General features: G+C 40.6%; 1 protein-coding gene across 1 annotated transcript in view; it reads right to left on the bottom strand.

Moving 5' to 3' along the window:
• gpc5c (glypican 5c) overlaps nt 1-16390 on the bottom strand; it is a 109247-nt gene that overhangs the window by 79200 nt on the left and 13657 nt on the right. Inside the window, exon 5 of the mRNA XM_085439917.1 lies at nt 2317-3020. Coding sequence (XP_085296043.1) covers nt 2317-3020 — 704 coding nt within the window. The remainder of the gene's footprint in view (nt 1-2316; nt 3021-16390) is intronic.

The raw sequence follows: 16390 nt of genomic DNA, 5'->3' as shown, positions 1-16390 counted from the left end.
GTGCCGCGATGGTAAATGGAAAGCTTCCAATCAACCCACGAGCCCTTGTTTCCATTATCTAAAGGCCCAGTCTGCTATTATCATTCCTCCGTAAGACCGTAATGAGAAGGTGTGGTAAAACCAACAAGCGGATAAGGTAGACCTGCATATAAACTGTTCTAATATGGACCACTGTTGCTATTTTCTCATATACATACCATAAAGAGCTTAGTAAGCAACTGAGTCACTGAATGAATGTGTGAGAAAAAAAACATGCTTTTATGTGTTAAGAGTTATCCTAGTCTGGCCATCATAACCACACATGAAGATATAAGGTTTCCCTGTAGGTCAAATGAGCCATATCATTTTTGTAATGATCTCAACAAATGGCCTCAGAAGCACAGCTGAATCTGGAGAAACTTTAAGATGAATTAAACACAGCTGTATTCTGAGAAAGCCTCACTGAACATTGGTGCTGCTCTTTGCATCAATAAGAGTAACTGTTTTACTGCATATTTGTTCATATTTTCCCTAATGGTGTCTACTTCTCATAATCCAACTCTAGGATCTACCAAAATCTATAATCACTTCCCTTCAACCCACCCACAGTTAGGCTCTATATCAATAAAAGCAGGAATGTGTTAGACCTAGGTTGCTAGGTTGGGCTAAAAATGTCATCCTTGGGCAATCCTCTGTGTATGCGTTTGTGTGAGTTTGTATGTACAATGTGTTGTATGGCAACGTATATTGGAGACCATGTAGTCTGCAGCTAACAGAGTAAATGAAAGCGCAACCACAAATGGCTTGGGACAGCATCCCAGAATTAAACCGCACAGTCAGAATAATTCCTTTAATAACAACTCCATATAATACTCTGACTGGGCAAAAAAGAAGCAGAGTTCGTTTTTTTCAACTCGACTTTAGTTAAGCACATTTTTGCACTTGTACCACAGTTTAACATTTTTTAGTGGGTTCGATGGGTATTTCGTAGAACTCGTAGGCCTTTTAGTGTGCGGGTGCGTGTGTGATGATTTTTTACACATGGGTGCTCATGTTTATGCTCCAACCTTGGTGAGTGTTTACTCAAACATATGAAAGCCACTAGTATCCAGATCCTTTTTTTGTCAGCTTACTAGGTGTAGATTGTATGGCCTAGCTGGAACTCTTTCAATTCTGTACCACTTGTCCTCATGCTGCTGAGTCCCCTGCTCTGGGCTTGCCTGCCACCCTATGAATACCAAGCAGGCACACGTACGCACACATGAAATACAAGCTTGGTCTCTCTCCCCGCATATTTTTATTAGGTCAGTCTTTAAGCCTGGCACCTAACTCTCCTCTGTTACACACAAACAGAGAAAGTTATAAGCATCTGTGCAGGTTATAACTGTCTATGCATTAATATGGATCCATTTATGTTTTGTAGTATTCCTCCACAACAAAAGAGCCACACTGCTGGTTTCACATGTTGAAGCACATAAGTTACTTACTTAATATGCTGCTGGCCATTTGTCACCAGAATTGCTACAAGTATGAAATATGTTTTTCTTACCTTCTAGATAAATATTATTTGAAGTTTAGGCAAAGAAAAATTATTTACACAGATGTTGCTAGGCAATTACAATCTGGTGCTTTGAACTTGTGATAATAATGGCCTGATTCAAAAGCTATTTTGTCTGAAACCAATAATCAAAGAAGACTACTCAATATGTATTATAACCTCTGTACTACTTGCTAAGTTGTCTAACTAGGTACAGCTTAACTGTAATGCTTGCTGTCATAAAAGAACAGGTTTAGCTTCAGGTTTCTCTGGCAGCAGTTTATAAAACTCTGTATATGCTGTTGACAATATTAACTTGTGCACACATATTGCTTAAACCATATGGTAGCATTTATAGCATGCAAGTGCACTCACTTGCATACGCTTTATCCACTTTTTGTCTCAGGTTCACCATAGTCAATGAGCAATATTTCCACAGTCAGAATGTAAACAATGGAGATTTTTAGCTGCCTTACCATTTTGAAAAATTATTCCTCTAGCCTCAGTTAACTTGGTGGGGGCTAAAGTTCTTTTCAGTATAAACATTATTTTTCTCTGAAAAGTTTCAACGTAGCAGAAACATTAATGTAGTGTGTAGGGTTCTTTGTTGCACTGCTGGAAAAAAATAAGTCATAACTGACAAGCAAGCTGCAAAAGCTTTCCAATCAATATATTAAACTTTGCCAAGGTACATGTTTAAAACAAAGATATTAAACAAACAAACAAAAAAAAGAAAAGTTTTGGAGGCCTTTTCTTGTGCATTAAAACCTATGATCGATGTTTCACCAGTGTGTACTCACCGTGGCAGTAATGAGTGGACCATGAAGCTCTGTATAAAGCAAGGCGTCATTAACGTGCCCTCTGACGCCCAGCATGGCCAGTTCCAAACTGTGCTGCTCGGCCATGGCATGGGTAAGTTTCTCCACCAACCTAGTGTATCTCCTCCAAGGCTGATCCAATTCTGACACGCAAGCCAAGCAGCCTCGCATTACATTCAGACAGTAGCCCCCACAGGGCTTGATCAACGTCAGACCTCTGCAGTGGGAGCAGTACATCATCTTCACCAGGGACTTTACGCACTCCTTGCTCAGTCTGGCATATTCGGTTGCGTTCATGACCTCCAGACCTTCTTCCAGGGCCAGACCGAGTTGCCGCCCAACCCCCAAAGCCCCAGCCAGCTTCTGGGCCATGACGACAGAGTGATTACCAAACGGGTTGATATCTGGCCGGATCATACGGAGACAGTCACCCATTTTACTGCCCACCATTATGCTGCCTTCAACGCCTGGATTTATAAGGCGCGTGTATGCAAGTGGGAAGAGGTTGTTAAAAAAATGGTGGACTTCTCCCTCCACAGAGACATTACCTCCACGGAGGTAGAGGGAGAGGGAGGAAAAAAGCTGATTTACATGGGGTAGTGCTTGCTGGGACAGAGATGGGAAGCTTCCCTCCAACAGCGAACTCAGGTGGCCTTGAGAGAAGGATAATAGGGACTGGAACATGTCTGAAAGGAGAGAGACACAGAAATAAGACAGAGGGAAAGTAAATAACATTTCATTACTATCATCAATAAATCTTAAATTACATGATCTACAAGCTCACCAGGAATTGCATAAGGCATTTCAACTGCAAACACATATCAAAACCCTGGAAGCTAAACAGTTAGGCTTGGTTTATGTTTATCAAGTTGAGGTGAGAATTGCAGTTGGATAAAGTTATGGAAAATATTCGCAAAGTATGCATGTCTTAGAAAAGATGCCTCTGCTTTTCTACAGAGAGAGAAATAAAGATTTAATAATATGCTGACCATTGTAATCTGCTACGTTATTAAGTACATACTTAATACAAATTAGCAGGTCTACGGCTGAGCTGCAACCAAATTAATTTTCTTTCTTTTCATTTTACTAAAATGTTGAACTTTTTCTCTGCTAATTGATATGATTTCCCATTGAATGCAACTTTAAAAAATGTTAACATCAATTATTTCATATTGCAATCTGAAATCTGAAGGTTATTCAACCTATTTCACCTACATGACTCAAAACTCTACACTGCGCCCATGATCTTACTTCCACCATCTTTCCATATATTTTTTTTCCATGTAAGTGTGTGGGTTCCTGTGGGTTTCTGTCTGTATGTCGCGGACTCAACCCTCCTCTCTTGGTGTGTGATGTCACCTTGAAAGCATGACCAAACATAAAGGCACAGTAGCAACTGTACAGACACTGAGAAAAGAGAAAGAGGGGGCCGACGCACATATTCTCACTCCAACAACCATGCACACACGTGTATGTAGGTACAAACACATATACATGTACAGTAGTCACTGAAAAGAACATTAGTCTCCAGTACCTGTTCAGTACTGTATGTGGGACCGAAAACAGACGAATAACAGATGAGGCATTTTGGACTTTTAATTTTATTTATTTATTTATTGATAAACATCCGGAATAATGTTAACTTAACAAGGATGTTGATTCATCAGACTTCATTCACCAAAGCAAATCTATGTGTGTGTGTGTGTGTGTGTGCGTGTGTGTATGCGTGGGTGTGTGTCCAGCCCCTCCCATCTCACAGACAGAAGGATAACAACAGCCATGTCCTCCTCAACAGCTGCACTAATATGACCGCCGTCTGTGACACACTGGGACTCCCCACAAGCCAGTAAAAAGCACAACTCATTTGTAACACACCCGATAACAACATCACTGTGATCGGGGCTGCTCCCGCTAACATTTAACGTTGCTGCCTATAAAATTGGCCTAGAAAACAAAAGAATGTGTGATTGAACTAAGGGCGAGAGACATGGGGAAAAAAATCCTCTGTTAGGTAATATGACTGGAAAGCTAAAGGGTGACAAGTTATAGCCGGATTGCTTGCTGAAAGCTGTCAGAAAAGCCTTCAAAGAGGTCCTGCTAAAAAGAGATGTAGAAGAGAAGAAAAATAGGAAGCCAAGAGAGGGAGTGGGCAAAGAAAAAAATCGCAAGACTGCCAAAGAAGTTGTAAAGACAGCGTTTTAGTGCCATTTCACTGTCTTCTAAGCCTCCGGTCCTGGTCTACAAAGTTGTTATCAATGTGAGGTCTGCCTGCTTGCCTGCCAGTCAAGGCCGCAATGCTTAATGGCCGCAGGACATTTATACCACAAGATGCAACCACGGGTTTAGATTACACGGCATTACATAGTGTTATTATAACATTATCATGCTCCGAAATACCGTGGTTTAATCTTTCTCTCTGCGAGACAGAGCGTCTTTTCTACATAAGAAAACAGAAGTTTTCTCAAGACAAGAGGTGAACAAAAAATGTCTTCTAGCTCTCAGCAGCCCCATAAGTGGATGCAAATCATTCAGTGGGTTTATGACAGGATCACTGAATCCTTAAGACATTCCATACTTGTTAAAAGAGCTTTTCATATTTGCCAAGAGAGTGACACGGAGAAAGAACACGAAAGAAGAAAAAGGGAAGAGAGTGGGAAACTGCCAGGAAAAATGGAATAAAGAAACGACTGACCTTTTAAACAAGGAAAAACAACTACCGTACAACCCGACTCCACCTTACGAACATGCTCTGACATCTGGATTCATTTGGCCCCTGGGCTCATTGGACTTCCCTGTCTCTCTGCGGCTCTTACTTCAAACGTGTCCATGTCCGAATATATAGAATTGGAACAAAAACCCACCTTTCTTCCTTTCCACACTCCCCGTGACAAACAATAAGTGATAAGTTATGACTGCTATGTTATGTTATGATTCTACTCAAACCTCTCTGGGTGACAGCTTGCAGTGAGGTGCGGTTTAAATTATTCAAACATTCCAGCAGTTCAGATTTTAAGCAAAGCTACGAGGCAGGGAACACAGTGTTTTACCTCATTCTTATCCTTCTGGGGGCAGAGGTTATAGTTATAACCTATCATTGCCTTTTGCTCGATTAACTTGGTAGAACAACCCACACATATATTCATGCAGCCACAAAAATCTGGAGGCGAGTCATATAAACATAAGCTCCCAGGGAGTATTGTAGATTCACAATACATAATTGAAGGTACAATTTATAAGTTATACCTAGAATGCAACTTCAGTATAAGCTGTAATTTAACCTTCAAACGTTACTGTTCACCTACTCATTACTAAGATGCAAATCTTCCATCTTGTCACTCAGCATATACCAGATAAGAGAAGGGCTGCAGACTTGTATAAAGGAAGTTTATATAACAGAAGCCACAAAAGACCTAATGCACTAACAGCAAGAACCATGAAGGAACCTGCCTCCATAGAAAGGTACAGTGATGACCAGGCACAGTCTGGTTTAGGCATAAGCTGCCTTATACCATACTCCACAAGCATTTGATTTTTCATATACAGTGTGAACTGGATCCCATGACTCATTTTTAAATTTTTATTCATCTGTGATTTTCGAAAAAGTTGTCTCCTATGGTTAGACAGATCTAGATTCTCATTCTGTGATAAGTCAAGCATGACTGTTGTGGGCTTCTCTGCATTTTCCAGTTCTGGGAAATATACTAAGAACAAAAAACAGGCCACTTTTTAAGCCACAACTAGCATTGCGTGGAACTCAGTGGGGTTTGATTGTTCTGTCTAACCACTGTACCTAATTCTGGATTTGACCACACTCAGTTCAGACACACACTCGTGGGTGGCTATCATTACTATGTCACAGCCTCCCATCTGTGATCCTGTTGGGAAATGAAGCCTTACTGGATTATTTTGGAGGATATTTTTTTACGAGGCAATTATCTTTAATTTGCTAGGAAGTCCTAAAACACTGAAATTCAAAACACATAATTGTCACGCTAACTCTAAGGAAACAAATGAACAGACCTTGTTTGTCTGTGGCCGTGTGGTGCAATCTGACATCTTCTCCGTTTGGAATAAACAATGTATTAAATGTGTAAAATAGCAGCCAGCGGCAATGAGGAAGACGCCTTTGCCCTACAGTGGCTTAAACTGAGAATGTATTTATGACTCTATAATAAGGTATTGCACCACATCCAAATGCTATGCCAAGGTCATTCTCTAAAATACTGGATTTAAGTCATAGGAGGTTATTTCCACTTTACATTCTGCACGCCAACCCTTTGTTTAACTGTCTCAATTAAAGCTAAAGTGTCACTATGAAACTGCCACAATCACCAAGTCAAAAATAAGCACAGCACTATGGTTTTGTCACAACTGGCGTTTCTTGCTTTTGCTACACAGTTGTTACTGTATGGATGGATTCCTCAGTCTAAATCACAATGCACGCATGCACAAGATGTGCATATGTTAATTATTAAAGGTTAATTATTCTGTCTGACCAGTAGATTGACTGCTGTTGCATTATAGAGGCTATTGTTAATTATTTAAAGACTCTGTGAGCATTGTCACCAAGTGCTTTGATTGTTGGGTTTGCTTTGTATTATTATAGTGTCTGTACCTTATATAAAGCGACTTGAGGTGAGTGCTGTTGTGATGTGGCGCTATATAATTATAATTCAATTAAAATTAATTACTGTGGGATAGCTGGTGGATAAACAGTAATAAAAACAAGTGTTGCATGATGCACTTGAGGGCTCAAGTTCTTGCGTGTGTGTGTGCATAAAAAACTTTGTAACCCTACAACCATTATTGGACTTTACATCCAAATCCCATTATGAAAACCTGAGATACAGGGTATCACAGATGACACTGATTTCAATTTTTGCGCGAGCACAAGCAGAGAGAATCTACATATTTGCTTCTATGTATGTCTATTTTCAAGCATCTATATGTGACCCTGTAGATGTGTGTGTGCTTCCGTGTGCTTGGAGATGTGGTAATACCGTGATAATGAGACCGGAGACACTGTTCTCATACCATGGAGTTGTGGGTCATTCCTATCTTGGCAATCAGTCCTGACTGAACCTGACCAACCATGTTCTCAGGCAAAGCATTTTAATCCTACACGCTTGGGTTTCAGACAGGTCACCACACAGTTATGTGACATAGTGACATATGTGTAGATTACATATTCTTGTTTTAATTAGCAGAAATACTGTATATAGGTCCATCATCGCCCACGCACTGCTGGTCATCTTAGGTTACATGGAAGAGCTGCAGTGTCACACAATCTCCCCGTTTAATGGTAATAAACTATTAATAAGTCTTTGAATTAATCTGTTGATTCATCATACTTGTGCAGCGAAATCATACATCTAAAATCTAAAGTGGTAGCATGACTCATCTGTCAGACACCAGGCGCAAACATGCTGCTCACATAAGTTTGACCTAAAAGAATCGGAAAACTGCCCCTTGCCAAGAACACTTTGAGTTGAAAAACCTCTTTGAAAGCCCATATACAATCAAAATGTATGTGCACATAATGTAGCTGACCTTTGGCTCCAAGTCCCAATTTGCCTGTCTTGTCCTATCAGGAGGTGAACGTTTGGAATAATGAGGGAGGGGTGTGGGGGCTTTATATTTCACTGTAAGCATTCCGGGAATCTAAATGGCAACCCTGCTGTGTCAATAGGTAAGGAAAGAAAAATTTAAAAAATGAAAAATTCATATCCTGCAGTGTCCACAGTGCACTGCCCTATAATGTGGCAGGGAGGCAGACTGAACATGGAGACTGAATGGTGGCGGAGGGGGGGCAATGCTTTCTGCTTTGGCAAAAGAGGGGAAACATGATCGACTGCAGGGAAATGAGCAGATGAGCAGATGAGAGAACGACAGGGACAGAGGAGACAGAGCTCAGGAGCTGTGGGTGAAGGGGGTGAGGGGAGAGTGGTGGGGTGGTTGCTAAAGTGGCTAATACCATAAAGGGGAAATGTAGACAGTCAGCACTGGTAGACACTGTTGACAGATTGATGGACAGAACCTCTGGTACTTATCATTAAGAGGGCCATAGGAGTTTAGTCATGTCCCATTTTCTCTTTAATTTATTGGTATATAGATTACAAGTATGCGCATCTAAATGCAGCAAGTGTTACTAGAAGTGTGACCATAGCAACAAAATATATTTTACCCAGTCAACACCATGGGAAAAGTGATTAGACAGCATCCATTCTGAGTAACTGTATGACGAAAGAAAAGAGAAGGACCAGCGAGTGACATACTTTTTCTAACTCTGGCTTAGATTGTGAAAAATGTAGCATTGCTCCATGCAGTAAGAACATTAGTTCATACAAAAGTTTCAGATTGTGAAACTTTCTAAAGATGTGAAAGGAAATGAAAAGGCTAGGGAACACAGTGGTTGGGATGCTGATAGGGGGCTGCATGAGTGCAGAAGGTGTAGGGATGGTCATATACGCAAATATTCAATAGAAAGACTGATTTTTCTTTCCCAGGATTCATGCCACCAAATTATTGCCTTTAACTCTAAAAGATTAAAATTCTCTGTTTATTGTAGTTCACTAGCAAAAACCTGCTCTATGTGCAGTTTTTGCCAAACCTCCGGTGCTTTTTCAAAGTCTTCACTTTGTATTTAGTGGTGACTCAAACAAAATTCCATGGCGTATGCCAGTGGTTCCCAAACTTTTTTTGCTAGGCCCCCCCTTATTTTACAAGAAAAATCTTTTTTTTTTTGCGTTTACTTGTGGACGAGGAATACAGAGTTTGTCATGCAACGTCAAAGGTACAAGAGATGAATTACAGAATGGCAGATAGAGACAAAATACTGTTACTGTTAATCTGACTATCTTCAGGTTTTACACGCTTACATATACACACGCAGTTACTGTCCCTCCATTTAGAAAGGTGTAATTATTTTATGTGTAGTTGTTTTTTTCCTGTGTAATAATATTCAACATTGCTATCAATACATTTTTCAAAAAAATGCCTCTCTGTACAAAATGGGTTCAAAAACAGTACAGTAACTTTACTGTATAAAGAGCTAACATCTCCAAACTGTCAGGAGTAGTTAGTCATTACAAGAAGTGTTTGTGAACTAAAAATCAAGAATGTTTGATACTGTTTGTCTGTGATTTGGAGAGCCCAGCGCGTGCTCCTGACACAGGGAAAACCAGTTCTGCAGGGGAGACCTACCTTGGCACTTGTGCAGGTGAAGCCAAAGGGAAGATATGCTTCACCATATTTTCTAGTCTTTGGCTTGGAAGAAAGTTGGTTTGGAAACATATTTGGCCATGCCTCATCTCCTGCTTTGCGTTTGTGTCAGGTTGCGTTAAAAACATGTCCATTGTGTTAGCAGTGTCCAAGTGTCACTTTGTTTTTTCTTTTCACCCCCCCCCCCCCCCCCCACCACCACCACCACAATGGCCGCACCCAGGGGGCGGGCCCCACACTTTGGGAACCTCTGACATATGCTAATTTTGGTTCAAGTTTGTAAAAATGCTGCAACTTCAGTGGTGTGGAACTGGTTTGGCAGATACACACCAAAGCACATTTTTTGGTAGAGCATGCAAGTGGGCTGTCGTTATTACCGTTATTACCGTTATTACCGTTATTACCGAACCGATTTTATGTCGCACACGGCGCTTAAAAATCTGTCAAAAATTGTTTTAGTACGACTTTGCTAAGCTATGAACCCGCACCGCTTGATGGATTGTCAGAGCATTGCAGCTACCGTAGTCAGGAGCCTCATAATACCTACGGTGCTTCAACATAATATTACCGTATTGTTTGTGTATAAGGTCTTTTTAAGTTTTGTGGATATTATACATGGTTATGCTGAGGATATGTTGGCCAATTTCCACTGGAAATGCCTTTTGATTAAACTGTCAGCAAGGAATTTGCATTTGCACTGTTACATTTTTATATAACTTTAATGCACATAAAAAAACAGCTGCTTGTTTAAGTGAAAATACATTGATGGGTTTTTTTTTTGCACTAATAAAGTTGTGGAGTTGTAAAGTAATTTGTCCTGCGTCAAATATATTGTCAGTTATATCGTTATGGCAAATTTTCAAATATATATCATGATGAGTATTTTTGGCCATATTGCCCTGCCCTACTTGGCAGTATGCCTTGAGCAATCACAATACACAGAAACAGTTTGCATTGACAATCAAAAATTTGCATAACCGTATTGCACTTACAATATTATGGAACTTAATGTTTTATTGCCAAAAATTAAGTAGTGAAATGATTCCATTTGCAAAAGAATATAGGTCCGGTGCAACCTCAAATTAGCCGGCGATGCCTTTTTACATACACAGGTAAATTGAACAAAAGTGCCTAGCTAAACCTAACTAAATGCATGACTCTCTGTAGTTTGTGACAAATTTTAAATATGTCCAGGTAATAAACCATTACTTAAGTGGAAACTGATGAAGACTAAACTAGAGACAGCCAGGGAAAGAGACTGGACTCCAGATATTCATAAAAAAATGAAAGGAAACATTTAGGCTAACATATGATTAACATGAAACAGACCCTTAAACGGACTGAGGTGTTAAACAAATCCAAGATGAAAGGGACTCTAATAAAGAATTTTCCACTTTTCTAAGCAGGTGTGGCCTCTGTTTTCATTTATCAGCTTTATCATAAATCAGGCATACAGGAAGGTGCAAGCGTATTGTTTAAATTAGGGGCCAAAACTGGTCTGTATAAATGTCTAAGTCCAGTACGCTATGAAAACAAAATAAAATGCTTGTATTTTCTGACTACAATAAACAAAAGGATGATACTAAATAATCAAGACCTACGCAAAACAATATTTCTTAAGATAAGATAAGATACCTTTATTAGTCCCACGAGTGGGAAATTTCATGTTAAAGGGCAAATTCCCATCACAATCCCAAAACCCAAAGTGGTGACAGTTTACCAATGATAGACTGCACTGTGCTTGACTTAAAGGCTTAAACCTGTGTTCATCTTGGCTTACAATGCAGCAGATACAATCTATCACTGATCATATAAAGAGGACACAGCTGGAGAGAGTCAGAAGACCATTTTCATCATTTACTGCAACTCCTCCCCTAATACAATGGATGAATGACCTGGGAATTTGTGACTAAATCCCACTGTGGGGACTTGTTAATGGTACAAAGAAGCCACAGAGGCAAAAAGGAAACAGAAGAAGCAGAGTGTCTATGACAGGGTGTAATGAGCAAAATGACTTGACTTGAATGTGGAAGTGATCTGCTAAATCATTCCCACACCCAGCTGGAAAAGAGGCACAAGAGAAAGACAGCTAAGTCCAACCAAATTTGGGCTGAAGCAAACATGTGAGTCATACTACAGAGGCATATGCTGATCACAATGTTGATCCACTTATGCATTAAAAGCATACATTCTCCCACAGGTACTGGCTGAAAACAGCTCTCCTTCACAGGAAGTCTGGCCAATTTGCAAAGTACAACACGCCATTCCCCCAAGCTCACCAATATCCCCTTATGTGCCTCAGCATGACCTTATTATGGTCGAATCCACATTATTAATCTCCCTCAAAAATATCTCCTCGTCCTCAGAGATATTAAACCGCTGTGGTAAGGGTTCTGGTTATTAGGCATTTTCTCAAAAACATTTTGACTGACAGCTGCTGTGTAAGGACACATGTACTCACATCTACATCTAAGCTCTGTGTAAGCAACCTTACTAGGTCAGATCTAGAAACATTTAGCAATCACTGTACAAGCAGTTGGATTAACAGATGCATTCAAAAAATGATTCTTGGCTGTTATAAACATGAAGCAATAATTCTCGATAAAATGTAGCTGAAATATATAAAATCAAAGGTCTATTTATTCAAATAATTAATCATTGAGTGAAATATGCTGAGTATACACTGAATATATACTAATCCCGCACATTTCATTTAACCTATCCCATTAAATTTAACATATTGTACTGTATTAATGTTGCAAAATTACATGGAAAATTTACAATCAAATTACTTAAAGTACACATTTTGGGCATAAATATTGTTTTTAGTGTAGACATGTGGGGTCGTGCAAGATTATGACCCCACACCCAAAATTCCTCAATAGCTCAACAGTTTCTTAGGAACTCTGGAGGCTTTTGGCTGAGACGGACAGTGACTTGAAAAGAGAGGGGGTATGCATTAATGTGAAGAGAGTTTATGAAGACAGCATTTATGAAAAAGCAAGCAGGCTACACAGATGGCAATGTGGAAGGTAACTCGTGGGTCTCAGACTCTGAGCATGAATCTTGACGTCTCAGACTAAGGTCTTCAGAAAATCCTAAGCAGGATGTCTCTTCTTTTCTTGACAACCTTGACCCTCACAGCATCAGATGCCACAGTACGGTCCACTCTGTCACTTTGATTATGTCTGAATGAAGTCATGTGAAACGTAACATAGAAGTGACCTATGCCTCAGCAATGTGAGTTATCCCATGTCTGAAAAAAACTACATCTCTCTCTCTCTCTCTCTCTCACACACACACACACACACACACACACACACACACACACACACACACACACACACACACACACACACACACACACACACACACACATCAGCCAGTGAAGCATGAGTGCAGCTGAGTGAGACATAAGAAAATAACATGAGAAAAAGCCAGGCTGAACCTATCAGCAGCAGAGTATGAATCCTATCAGCCAGCCAGACAGAATCTGTTCCAGAAAAGCCAAACTGTCTTGGACTGGTAACAAGCACTGGGAAATATGACTTTGTCTTATTATCAAGTAATTTCCTGAGTGTGATGCTTATTGTGCTCTTAGTCTTACCAATAGCCTCACAACTATTTCTAACAGGAATGTAGGAAACAGTATTTATTAAGCAGCCTCAGAAAATAATTTGTGAGAAGGGGAAAAAATTGGATATTTATCCAAGGTTCCTTCTAATCATTGCAATAGAACTTGGCACAAGGCTGGACAGATATCTAGACCGCTATGGTATTTGCTTAGGCATTCAATCTAATATTGTGATGCATGCGTGCTTGCTGAGGAAGATGGTGGCTAATGAAGAAAAACAAAAGAAGACTTTTGGATTAAATATGACAGCGGAGAACAGAGATGTGTTTATGGTTATGGTTCTATTTTGCAGAGTGCACTGTTGGCAGCCATGTTATCTTTAAGACATGAGAGCGCTCTGCAGCACACATGCCAGCCAGCAAGTTCAAGATACTGGCACGCTGCCCACTTGGGCCCAGCATGCTCTTGTTAAGCAACCAATGCTGACAAAGCACGGTTCACAGAAAGCGAGAGAGAAGGAGAGAGAGACACCCGGGACGATAAAAAAGGAAAGTTGTCAAGAGGGTAGCAGCACGTAGTGACTCTACAGAGAAAAAGCCTGTTCACTCAGTGGTTTTAAAGGTATACATATGCATTAAAAGCATGCATTCTCCCACAGGTAGACACCTGACAGAAGCACATTCAAACACACCTGTGCACACTTCACTGTGCTCCTTCCTTTAGCAACAAGCCCTCCCTTCATCTTATTTCTCTCTGCTCACTTTCAAGGCCCCAGTCCCTGCTCTCTGGGTTCTCACACATTCATGAGGTGAGAAGGGCAAATGAAAAGCAGAGGTAATTAGGACAGATTTGAGCCCAACTTCAAGACTTTATGGCACGTTGAGCTTCTCCCTTGCTCCTCCCTCTTTTCCTTTTGTTATTTCCCACTTTTCCCCAGTGAGGCCGAGTTCTCCAAACTCTGAAAGCATCCTTCTTGCATCCTGTCCTCATGTGTCATGTTTACTCAGGAGACTAGAAAGGCATTGCAATAGAAACACGCTTAGTACACACGCACTTCGAAAGACACAGTGCATTTGCTCCAATGTTAAGTCTATAAACACAGTCTCCCTCCACCCTGTAGACTAAATGAGACATGTAGGGACCGATTCCGGATATCCTCCCTAATTTGAGCATGAGCTCATAGCGCCGAGCAATGTCATTCTGTGTCCAAACGTCAGCCTCTAGAGCAATAACCCTGTCGTTTAAAACATCTGCAGAGAAATATACACGCAGACGTGAAGTGAGAGAACAAAAATGATGATGTGAGAGAGGACGGGATAAAATTAGTGAAAGACATTGCAGACAAATCCAGAGATTGCAATAAAGATAGAGGGACCTGAATCTGATGGATAAACGATGCTTGAAAACAGGATGTAGCAGTCAAGTGACTCACTCTTCCAATCATATGCAAAAGCAATAAATCAAATCAAATACATGCAATAAATGAACCTGTTGGCTCAACAAAGGCTGCGTTGTGTGGGCCACCCAGGATGATTCTGACAGTTAAAATAAAGAAAGCATTAAGCAAACTTTTTAATTAAACTAAAACGCTTCAGGCTAGGTATTCTTGTTTGCCTGTCAGTGCTGAGAGAGAGGAAATGAGAGGCATGGGGTTGTGAGTGCAAAGAGCAACTAACATGGAAACTACTGTCTAAAAAGGCAATTAGAAGAGCTGTAAATTCCCAAAAGGCAGGGGGACAATTACTGTAGGCAGAACTAAGCCACCTGGGAAGACAAACAATCTCACAGTGACTCACTTATTATTGTGCATTCCCATTATCTATTCCCCCCATTAGTTCGTCTTCTTATTCTGCATTATGCCTTTAAAAGCCGAGGCCTTCAAGTATCTTCAAGTCTTCGATTGTGGTTTTCGATCACATTGGGTCTGAAATTCATGTGCTGAAATACACGCGCACACACACGCACACAGAAGCACACGCATAGCCTGCCAGGCGTCTGGAGAGTTCCTGGATGATGAAACAAGGATCAGCTAATTATGCCACCTCAGTGAGAAAAGTAATCGTTCTTTATATGGCGTGGTTTTCAGTCCCTGTCACTCTTTCTCAAATTAACTCCTTGTCCTCAAAGGGCACGTACTGCAAAGTTTCAAATGTAGTGCACTCACTTTGTATGATATTTAAGCCAAGAGAGTACATTTCTCTGAAAAAGTATTTGTCAAGTCTTGTGAGGACAACTTGAGCCTCAAGGTGGCCACAGTGTCTAGTGAAGGTGGTAAATATTGTACATGCTTACATGTCTTTGGTGCATATGTATATGCTCACACACAGACACACAATATCCTGCACATGTAATATACACATGTTCAAAATTTCTATATTACACAAACATTAATGGCCTTTAGCTGTGAGTCAGGCCCCCCCCCTCTCATATCGGTGTCACTAGTGATCAAAAGTGTCAGCATTTTCCTGACATCTGCCATCCCAGCCTCGTGACTATATACCCAGATACCTACTCTCTTGCTCATCATTCCCACCTGTCGTTCACACTCTCACACACACGCAGACACCACACACACAGACAAACAAACACATGAAATTCATTTTCCTTTTCAACAGCTTGCAAACAAGAGTTCCCTGAACAAGAATCTACTAAAATCCTAGTAAGAATCCTTTTACAACAAGCAAGAAAACATTAGGCCACAGAAAAGTTTCCAAGCGAGATCACGCCAGATCTGATTGGCTATGGCAGGGTGACAGCCGAAAGCCCTTGATGGCAATTTTAAGCTGACCGAGCTTAGAGCGGGCTCTGTGGTTCACACCTACCAACCATCAGTGCCCAATGACCATTCCTTATCAGCTATGACATGGATTAGACTATGACTGTTTGTGCTATGGTTGAGAGAGGGAGAGTAGTGAGCTGACCTAGGTGTATCTGTGAGGATCCTGTGGGAGGTTTAATGTTAGGAAGAATGAATGATAAGGAAGAGAGGGGCTGATGCCTGAAAATTAATAACCTGGCTGTGGGTTTTAGGGCTGTGGGTTTTACTGGTATGATGAGGTGGAAGGACTATAGCTAAGGTTAATTGTATATTTTCAAGATTTTGAAGCTAGCAGGCAAACCTGTTTATTCACATTATTACAGGAACACAAGCGCACATGTGGTCTGCATTTAGGGGGTCATACTCATGACATGGCAACTCCCACATAAGACAAAGCACAGTAGGAAATTTAAGGCTGTCAAAACAAACGATGTCCAACGAAA

The sequence above is a fragment of the Copadichromis virginalis genome, linkage group LG18, assembly GCF_057382275.1.
Source record: "Copadichromis virginalis isolate Kocher_CV1m ecotype Utaka linkage group LG18, C_Virginalis_male_GT1.1, whole genome shotgun sequence".
Taxonomy (NCBI): domain Eukaryota; kingdom Metazoa; phylum Chordata; class Actinopteri; order Cichliformes; family Cichlidae; genus Copadichromis; species Copadichromis virginalis.
Note: the sequence above shows the minus strand (reverse complement) of the source record. Positions and strands in the feature narration are given on the sequence as shown.